This window comes from Carettochelys insculpta, chromosome 7 (assembly GCF_033958435.1).
Source record: "Carettochelys insculpta isolate YL-2023 chromosome 7, ASM3395843v1, whole genome shotgun sequence".
In the NCBI taxonomy this organism is placed as follows: Eukaryota; Metazoa; Chordata; order Testudines; family Carettochelyidae; genus Carettochelys; species Carettochelys insculpta.
Window position 1 is genome coordinate 18,196,113 of NC_134143.1, and position 10,826 is coordinate 18,206,938.

At 40.5% G+C, this 10,826-nt stretch overlaps 1 protein-coding gene across 1 annotated transcript in view; it reads left to right on the plus strand.

Moving 5' to 3' along the window:
- Positions 1-6,709, plus strand: part of SH2D4B (SH2 domain containing 4B) — a 104,794-nt gene extending 98,085 nt beyond the window's left edge. Inside the window, exons 7-8 of the mRNA XM_074999512.1 lie at positions 3,028-3,248; positions 5,795-6,709. Of these exons, the coding sequence (XP_074855613.1) occupies positions 3,028-3,248; positions 5,795-5,887 (314 nt within the window). The 3' untranslated portion in view covers positions 5,888-6,709. The remainder of the gene's footprint in view (positions 1-3,027; positions 3,249-5,794) is intronic.
- The last annotated feature ends 4,117 nt before the right edge of the window (positions 6,710-10,826 follow it).

Consider the following 10,826-nt stretch of genomic DNA (forward strand, 5'->3'; position numbering starts at 1 on the left):
GCTGGAACCCTGGTGTAATTCTCATACCTTCTGGGTGTGGTTCACTGTTCTATGTAGCGTCACCTAGACCACTTACAGCTAGAAAATGATTCCCCTCTACAGCCTTAGCAGAAAGTCTACTAGCTTTTAACTCAAACTGTAGAGGCTCCTGCACTAAGCTTCAGAAATCCCAGGTTCAAGTCCCCCTTTGGGCAGTTACACTGCTGCTGCTTTTGACCACTAGACTTAACTGCCTATGCCTTGGTCCTTACAACAATGTGCTAAAAGTAGCAGGGTAGCTCAAGCAGAGGCAAGTATCAGCATGAACTAGCTCTGCCAAGGTCCAATTTGCTGAACTCTGTGGGCATGTACTTGCAATGGCTGGGTCTGTGCTGCTACTTTCTGTGATACCCCAAATACGTTATTGCTTCTTAGCAACCTCGGTTGATGAAAACAAGCACAAGAATGTCTGCGTGAGCTGGCCCCACACCTCTTGCTCATAGCATAGACATAATCATAGACTATAATTTAATAGACTTATCATATGTTGATTTGATCATGTTTAGAATATTATATGCTAGGAAGAGACTTGCACTATCCACATCTGTGAATTTACTACTTTTTCCCATGTGCTTAACCACAAATGATTAAAAAAGACAGAGAAGAAGTTAGCAGAGATGAGTTGGAGCTATTGTTAAAATATGATACTGTTTCCTAGAGGACAAAAACAGGACAAGCACACAAAAGGGGAAACAAAAGAACAGCAAAGGCAAAAATAATCAGCTTCTGTCTCTGATGTTGACTCTTACTTGCAACCTGCCTGCTGGAAAAAACATGGGCATGGCACATGGATCCTGAGATCTGGCAACTTCCTGCCACCACCGGCAACTTAGGACATTTTATTTAGCGGCTCTTGGTCCCAGGCTCAAGCTTTGTTGCAAAATATGCAGTCTGAATCTGCTAAGCCAAACTTACATGACAGAAGGAAAAAGAAGAGAGACAGGAAAAAGAAAAAAATAATGCAGAGAAGGAAAAGAATATCTGGAAGTGAAGCATGGGGACAAAGTCTCACATCCCAGATGGCTTTTGGTATCTCTTCAAAGCCAGCAAAGGCAGCAATGTCATTTGACGCCTTCTCTCTGATCAGGAAATCCTGCAGAATCAGGACAAAGAAGATCTAGAGGTCCTGGAGATGCTGCAGATGGTAGTCATGATGGTGAAGCTCAGTTTTCAGTCACTCCGCATCACAGTTCATTAGCATTTCCCCAAATGTCTCTCTTTGAGCTATCTCCAGGGAGTGATGCATGAAAGAGCCCATCCCCTCATTATTTTGTGTACCAGTTAGACCTAATTTCCAACACATCTATTTTGGTTCACTGAATTCTGATCTCACACTTCTTTTGTTTACCAGGCATGATTTTATGCTTAACATAGTCCTTGAATTATATCAGCAGTCCCATTTGGTTGGACTAACTCAAGTTTTTTTTTCTTTTTGCACCTTTTGCCATCAATGCTTATTACAAGCTGTTGTAACACTTTATGAGGCTTTATTCAATTTTTTATAGTTGAGCTCACAATTACAACACATTTATAGACCCAAGTTTTATGACAGAGCATAGCCCAGTTAAGTGGACATTTCTGACTTTACCTTTCATTGGTATCTGTGGGTTCTAGTTATTTGCAATTTGCATTCAGAAGTCTCAGCAACATCAGGTTTGGCTCCCTGACAAAGATAACATATGCTCCATGTCTGCTAGAGAAAGTTAGTCTTTCTAAACTGAAAGGAACAAAATCTAGAACTTCCTTGTCTGGGGTCAGATTTTCTCAAAGTTACCAGGGAGCTTTTACACTCATTTTTCCATTAACTTTAATATAATCCCCCAAGTGATTTTGAAAACCCAGGCTTTGATCTCTTTAGAATCTGCTGAATAACTAGTAAAAAGAGTTCTCATACCTGTGAACCATTTGGTCAGTAGAGGGAAGTGGGGAAGAAAACAAAGGAATAAACTAATTCTCCTCCATAATGGCCTTTGGACTGGGCAAGCCCACAAAAGGAGAGTAGCCTGCTTAATTCTACTGGATATTGCAGCACGTAACCCTCAAGCATACAAAGCAATCTGCGGGAGATGGCGTCTCTTGAGACACAATATTTTGCCCTGTCTCCTAAGGGGCATGGGCCTTTAGATGTCTGAAAGTGGTGTTTTATAGTCAGAGATTTTAAGAGAAAAAGGGGCCACTGAACTCATCTGGTCTGATCTCCTTTATAACACAGGGCAGAGAATTCGCCAAAACAATTTCTAAAGCAGACCTGTTGGAAGAACATACCTCCTTGATTTAAAAATGATCAGTGGTGGAAAGTCTACCACAATTCTGGGCAAATTGTTCCAATGATTAATTATGCTCCCTGTTAAAAATTTACACCTTAGTTGCAGTCTGAAATGATCTATCTTCAGTTTCCAGCCCTTGGATCGTGTTATGCCTTTCTCTGCTAGATTGAAGACTGCCTTAACTATTAGCTGCAAAACATCTTATTGTGGTTATATCAGAGGCACTATATTATTTGATGAAAAAAGTATAATTATAATTCCCCATAACCTCTGAGTACCCATGATATCGAAAGTGCATCTGCTGGACATTCCAGTACTCCGTCATTTCTGACAGCATTTTCCTTTCAGTGGCTTAGAATGTAGATATTGAATCTGGAAACTCAATGACCTTTTCTATTTAATTCATTCCTTCATGAGTTATATTTGTGCACATCTTTAGGAGAACTGTGGGGATGTGGCAAAACAAGTGGAAACAATTATTAATAATCACATAAGCAACAAATTAAGCATGCAGAATTCCATCAAAGACAGGTAATAATTACTGAGTTCCCAGAACCATAACCTCCTAGCATCACCACTTTCTCCTATAAGTTTGTGAACACTTGAGAGATTTTGCTCTTTTCAGCTTCACCTGCCCCCTGTATTGCATGTCTATTTCATTTTAATTACTAAGCTCTTCAAGGCCCATTATGTGATGATGCTGGCCTCTTTCTACTTGCAGGTATTATTAGCCGAAAGGAGGCAGAAGAGCTGTTAATGAACAAGTCAGAAGGAGCGTTCCTGGTGCGGGTCAGTGAGAAAATCTGGGGCTATGCCTTGTCTTATCGCCAACTGAGTGGGTTCAAACACTTTTTGGTGGATGCGTCAGGGGATTTCTATAGCTTCTTGGGCGTGGATCCCAACCGGCACGCAACACTCACGGATCTTATTGATTTTCACAAGGTATCACTTATTGTGTCAAGATCAATCACTGAATTTAGCAGATTAATGATTTAAAGAGGAACCATGTAATCTGAAACCAACCTGGAAACTAGAAATAACCTTAGTGAAAAGCTAAACTGGTATACAGTGGCTGTAGGTAAAATATACAGATTAAGCTTCAGTTTTGTTTCTGTGCTGAACTGAACTGGGGCATTTTTTTTCTGCTTTGAAAATTTTCAGTATCCATTTGTGTACCCTTCTAACCAGCTTTGTATGCTGTGCCTACTTTGAAGGACCAAAAGATGCACTTAATAGAGACTGACAGAGCTAATACTTTCTGAGCTTCTTTGGTCTGCAAAATTGGATTGGAAAATTACAAGCAAAGGGCTTTTAATAGTATTTCAGCACTGTAGTCTGTGGAGCCCCCAAATGCAAAATCCCACAAAGCTATGAGAGTAAGAGTCAAATCAAGTGAAGAATAGTCTGGGTTCTGTTTTAGGGAAAGACTAATGCTGATTTCTTATATTATCCACAACTCTCTTCCCAAAACTGCTTACCATGAGACTTTGGAAGCTATGAGTCCTATGGGCCAGTATGTGACTAAAAAAGCAGCATGATTTCTGATGGGGCACATTATTTTTTATCTTCTCGTGTGTGCCTCTCTGTCAATATTTTTTCCCCTGGTGTTCTCTTCTCAGCCATACTGTTCTCCTTCACTTTTCCTTCTCTCCTGTTTTGTCTCATCTTTGTTTTTCCCTCAGTCTAGTGGATTTTTTCTCCTTATGACTATTTCTGTATCCCATTTTCTGTCAGACAATGAGTCAGGAGCTTTCCTTTTCTTTCTTTAATTTCCTCTCTCCTTTGCTATAAATTTCCTTTTCAGCTTCTCTAAGGCTTTCAGGAGATGCCATGAACTTCAGTTGGTCCCACCTTTGCAGGCGCTCACCACCAATGTTCCCTCCAGTTTTTCCTATGTATGTGTGGAATACATTTTCTTATGGGCACCAAGGGATGTGTACATGTTCACCAGCAGTAGAAACACATCCTGCCCGCTGTGGGAACTCTGCTAACCAGTGGGGTACGATATGAATCTCTCTTGGGTTGCAGCTGCAGCTCTCAACTTACAGGGAACACTGCTCTCCATACGCGCTCACACTCCCTTCCCCAGTGAGCCTCTGGTTATTATTTAGTATGTGGAGCAACAAAGGAAATTTTGCTGTGTGACCCTGGTGTAAAACTGAAATAATTCAGGACATGGCTCCATGGTGTGTGGACACTATTTTGGAATAAGTTTTGCTTATTTTGGGGTTTCCCTGTAGTGTGGATGCGTTATTCCGGAAGAGTTTATTTTGGAATAATAATTCTGCAACAAGCTATTCTGGAATAACTCTGTAGTGTAGACATACGCCCAGAAACTAAAATTTCAAATACCAGCATAAAACTAATACTATAATTAAGTTGAGCGTGGTTTTACTAAACACCTGTCTTTGCTTCCTCGTAACTTTCCCACAATGTTTCCATTTGGACAGGAAATTTTTGGATATATACTTGTTTCAACCTAATATAGTGATTGACCACAGGCTTTTTGGATAGTCTCTAAAGCAGTTAAGTATCAGAGGGGTGGTTGTTTAGTCTGTATTCACAAAAAAAAAAAAAGTTCTTTGGTACCTTATAGGTTAACTGAGATTTTGGAGCATTGCCTCTGACAAAGTGGGTCTTTGCCCATGAAAGCTTATGTTCCAAAATATCAGTTAGTCTATAAGATGCCACAGGACTTCACATTGTTTTTTCTAAAGGAGTTAGCACTCAAATCCCACTGAGTTTCATTGGAAATTGGATTCAACTGCACCTTCTAACTATGGAATAGTTCAGTGTATGCTTTTGCCCCATATCTAATCCCTGAGTCATTTTTAATAGACTTTTTAAAATTGGTTGTCATTTTTAATGAATAATAAAACAAAATTTCCTTGATTTATGCTACTGTTATTTTTCTACACAATTTTTATTTGTATTCTAAAGTGACAGTTTAAATAACAAATAACAGTGTCTGTGCTAAATATGGAAAATGGTTTAGTCTTTTATTTCATTATTTTTATTTTGACATAGTTATCAACTGTGCATGTGTATAGGGTGGTATATGTATGTGGAGTACTCAAAAGGATGTGAACCTAGTATGATGTTGTCACCTGACCATGTCAATGATGGAATATCAGTTCCTGTACAAAGCAGAAGTGACAAAGGAACTGTGGTTTTTTGTTTGTTTTTGTTTTTTTTTATTTTTGTTTTGTATGGGCAGCTTGACACGTGGGAGAGCGAAGAGGAGGTGCTGGTATCTCAATGTACATTTTATCAGATGCACATTTGTGTGTCATATTAGACTTGCAAATAATCATAGTTTAAGATGTGTAATTGGGCAAGAGAGGACAGTTTCACACCTAGCCAAGGGGTTGGTCCTTTCTGGGATTGGGTGATGATTTTTGTTTTTGCTGTGGTTTTGTTTCTCCAGGGGCAGAGGGAGGCTGAAATACATTTAAATGACAGTGCACATGTCCTTTTATCTTTTTCAGGAAGAGATTATCACATCCTCAGGTGGGGAGTTACTACTGGAACCTTGTGGACAGTGGAAGAACCCCCCTGATTACAGTCCATTATTTGAATGATTGTTTCCTGGCTTTAGGACTAGAAACCTTATAGGTAATTAAAATAGTATGTTACTTATCAAACCCTCAGTCACTAGATGTTTGGCCAATGAACTACCACCACTGAAAGCTCCTTAGGAGCAGCCATTTGATGCCTGATTTGTGATAATTCTTTATATCACCAAGAGCTTAAAGATGGGAGAATACTAACTACAGGTGAAGACAGTTCTGAGTGGTCTTCCTTTATGCAGTGAAGCAGCATTAGCAAGATTTTGGCCAATACTATAGAAGATGGTCAGTTGTTTTGCACTGTGTCTCTAATCATTGGGGGAAAAAATAAGAACTACAGGATTAAAAACGTTCACAAATCACTTTATGCTGAGAATGCCGTTTTGAAACTTAAAGTAATGAATTAATTAAGGATGGGTAAACCACTCTGGATAAAATTTTAGATAAGTACTTATTTCAACCTAATATAATGGACTTGTGATGGCCATGTGGTCCCTTAAGTGGATCATTTCTCCAGCCTTCTGAGATACTTAATACCGGTTTTGAATGAGGGACTTTGCCCATAGCTAAATCTGATTTCTTTTGTCCGCTCCTTGAAAATCTTCCCAGTACTCTTAATGCCACCCTTTGTGCTACTCTCTCTCGCTTATCAATTTCAACTTTGTGCCTCACCTCCTCATACCTTCAAGCTTGGAACAGCTTTGTAATTTATATATGGCAATCTTCCACATCCCCTTTAAAAAATCCACCTATTTATTGTTGAATCCCTTCTCCCTCAGAATGTGACTCCACTTGTTTGTGCCCTTGGACAAGAATCCTATCTATTGTATCTGTCAGAATTAGACTGTAAGCTCATCTTCAGGGGAAGAGACCTTGTCTTTACATGTTTGTTAAGCACCATGTATACTTACAGTGCTACATAAATAATAAATGAGCCTTATAATGACATCGGCTTTCCTCATTATTGCCTCTTTCTGTCTATGTTGAAATCCTAAAATTCAGACGTGTACTCCAGCATCACATGAGATATTTTCCTTTTGTTATCTTTAGTTTTTTTGTGCGATTAAATCCATCTGTGCTCGTGACCTGTGAGGGAGAATATCAATGGCTTTCCACAGAGGAAAATTTAGTTGGACAGTTTCTGTGTGACTCACATTGGGCCATTGGCTCAGGTTTCATAACAAAACATAATTTCGTAACAAAAGATTGCCTATGAGGATAGTATTCAGCCTATGTTATAATCAGGGCTCACTGAGTATATTGTTCATTTGCTGGAACAACCAGTCTCATCATAAGTACTCAGATGTGAATCCAGCTTTCTTCACCAAATATCTTTGGAAAATTAGGATAGTGTTTTATGCAGCTGTTATCTTGGGGAGCAGTATAACTTGGCAGTTTGAGTGGGGAACTGCGAATCAGGAGATCTGTGTTGTCTACAGAACTTGGCCATTGGCTGAACGATGGACCTCTGGCTTGGCACTCAGTCTCTGAGCTTTAATTCACCATCCTGGAAAAAATGGAGAATAATGCATGTTGCACCTCTATGGTTCAGCACCCTCAGGACTTGAGTAGTTCCAGACTAGGGATGTTGGTAGTCCAGGGGAAGTCAATTCTCCCCTTCTGTCTGCTGGTCCTGCTCCAGAGCTTTGCTCTTGTTCCAGTTGGTCCACTCCTGAGCACTAGTGCCAGCCTCTAGGCCCCACCCTGGCTTCCTGGTGGCAATGAGGCTACAGCTTACCAGCCACCGCCAGCTTCCCAGCCCTGCTCCCAGCTGATGCAACTCTCCAGCATCCAGTCCCCAGCTGTTGTGGCTCAGCCCCAGCCATGGCTGTGGTTCCATGGCTACTGGACTGTGATGGACTGGCCCCAGCTGTGGCTGCAGCTCTCTGGCTGCAGCTGTGGCTCCCTATCTGTGGCAGCCTGGCCCCAGCTAGGACTGTGGCTCCCCAGAGGCTTCTAGGTCCCTGGCCACCACCTGTCTCCCACTGGCTTCCACCATCTTCCCTCCCCAGCTGCAGCTGCCTAGATCCAGCTAGGGTTTCTCACCACAGGACTCATCAGTGGGGCTCAATCCCATTGGATCACAGATATTTCTGGACCAGAGAGTATTCAGTATCTACAATGGTGGGAATGTTTATGTATGTAAAGTTGAAGTACCCTTGTTCTGTATAAAGAATTCACCTTCATAAGGTATTGGCAATAACCAGCAGCACTAACAGCTGCTGTGCCCAGTGGCAAGATGGGAGAGGGGCCCAGCTACCCTTGCCAGGAAGGGGCGGGACCAAGGGTGGAAGGGGCAGAGCTTAGGGCAGTCAGCCCTGCCCCCCACCACATGCAGCGTGGTGATACAGCACTCCACGGCATTTCAAAAGAGCCTGGACTTCCAGCTACCACTGCTGCTACTCTGGCAATGGTTGGAGCTCTGGGCCTCATTGAAATGCTGACCAGGAGGCAACTGCCAACTTTTCCTTCCCCCATCAGTGGGCCTGGCAATAATTTATAAATTATACATTTTCCAGGAATTGTCTACATTTTTGGATACAGGAAAGAAAACTTGAAATTTTGGATCTTTAGCCTACCTTATCCTTTTATGCCCTAATTAACATGTATGAGAAAAACTGCATAGTTTTCAGTTCATGATCTATTTCCTACTTTTTCACATCTGCATTCCAGGCTTGTCTCACATTTTAGGTTTCACCTGCCTTTAAAATAAATTCCTTGTAACTTCTCCTGCAAATGAAATTACTGCCTAGAAAACCACAATTTCATCTTGAGAGTTTTATTATGTTAATAAATGTCAAGATTCTCAAATAAAGGAATTGCTTTTTTCCCAGCACCCCACAGAAATAATGAAAAACATCCAGCCGATTCATAGAGAACTGTGGAGTAAAGCTTGACAATATATAACTGGAAATATTGGAAATAAAATACAGTGCAGCTTAACTGAAGATAAATTTCAAAGAAAACAAAAGGAGATCATAGTAGAGAGAAATTAAAAAGAACAGAAGCTTTCCTAGGTGAAGCTGTGCAGCTGCTGCTAATACACTGGAGGGTAGTGGAAGACATACAAGAGCAGAGGCATTTTCTGAGCTAACAAATGCTTGTTTCTACCTTCTGGAAAACGCACTGAATCTGAAAAAGGTAACGAGTGAGTGGGAGGACCAGTAAGGGGGAAAAGCAATTTAGGAAATTGAGAGAGAATTAAAAAAAAATGAGACAAATGTGTTTATCCCATTGTTTAAAAAAACTTGTATTTTCGAAATTCTGGGAGCAAACGCTGAAGATTATGATCTTTCCTAAATCTGAGCCTGAGCCACAATATTTCAAACTCTCAAATCCCGGAGATGCTGGCTTACCACAAGAGAGATTCCAAACTGCAGAATCTTGTCAGGATCTGCAGTCAGGCTCAAAACCCTATCTTGCTTCCTCTGCATTCAGTACTATTTCTATTCTCCTGTCAAGTTCTAGCTATTTCTCTACAGACTTTTGAGGTGGTAGTAGGTTCATTGTCCAGGGTTATGATATTACAGCAGTGACCTTCAAAACTTGGTTGTGATTTATTTTTCTTGGGGTAGCTAGAGCTGAGTCAGGGGAGTGCACGTTGCAGAATTCCATTATAAGGCTTCCTGCTAATATTTCCTATCCATGTAGCCTCTGGAACTGAATGCATGACATTATGGTAAGTCTACTCTTATAAGGAAACAAATTTCTGTAAGAAGGAAAAATTGTATATTCTTAAAGGAATCAGATTTTCTTTAATATCCCTATCACAGCAATATGATTATTTAGAAAGAATCACTAGTGGATTAATTACTTTTGCTGTCTGGGATATCTGCTATGTCTGGAATTTTTAATGTTTCTCTCAATACTAGGAATATGAACATATTTTGCCAGTTTAATGGCATTGGTTGTTTATGGAAAAACAAAAGAAAAAACAAATCATACTTCAGGTTGAACCTCTCTTGTTTGGCACACTGGAGACCTAACCACAGGAGGACAATATTGTCTAGCACATTACCAACACTTTCACAGCTTACTGGGCTCTTAGAAGACATTTATGGGTAAATTAAAGCTAAAAAACAGCTCAGAACTAGCAGCTGTAAACAAACTTCTTGGGACCATGGGAAACTTGGCCACACCCATGATAAGTGGTTGTCTGGCTATCTATAATCATGCCATATGTTGCCGGATGAGAGAGTTCTGAATTAGAGAGGGTCACCCTGTACAGAGATAAGATTTTGAAACTCACCTAAGGTATTCGGATGCTTGCTTTCAGTATGTTATCTCTGCTTTAGGGACTGCGGTGGAATTACTATACAATACACGTGTATTTAAATTACTGCATCTTTGCCTGAAAGTAGCACCTCAAAACCCAGTTTAGTATCTGGGCTGCATTGTACTGAACGAACAGCAAGTAAAAGACTATCCCTGCCTCAGAGAGCAATCTATTTAAAGATTTTTGTTAAGACAGATGGATTATACATGCTGTTTATATTTACTGAATCTAGGCTGGATTCAGAGCCCATTGAGACCATGTGAGATTCGGCATTAACTTCAACAGACTTTGTTGAGCTCTATGAACCAGAACCTCCACTGGTGTAAATCAAGATACCTCAATGACTACAGTAAAGCTATCCAAATTTACACTAGCTGTGGGTCCACCCCCATGAATTCACACAATCCCCCCCCTCATCTTTCAGCGAGCACAAATGCACAATTGGCTTTAAACACACATGGCTATTAATGTAGCAGTGCATGGGTTCACCACAGTGGTTTAAAGTCAGACTCATAAATTCTTGTCTTCCGATGTTTATAAAGCCATGGCACAAATTTTCTCTAGGGGTGAAAAGTGCTCTCCTCCTGGGAACAATTCTTTTTTCATTTCTATAAAATCTACATCATTTACAAGCCGGAGCCTATTTTTTCACAAGTTTCTAAAGACTTACATTTT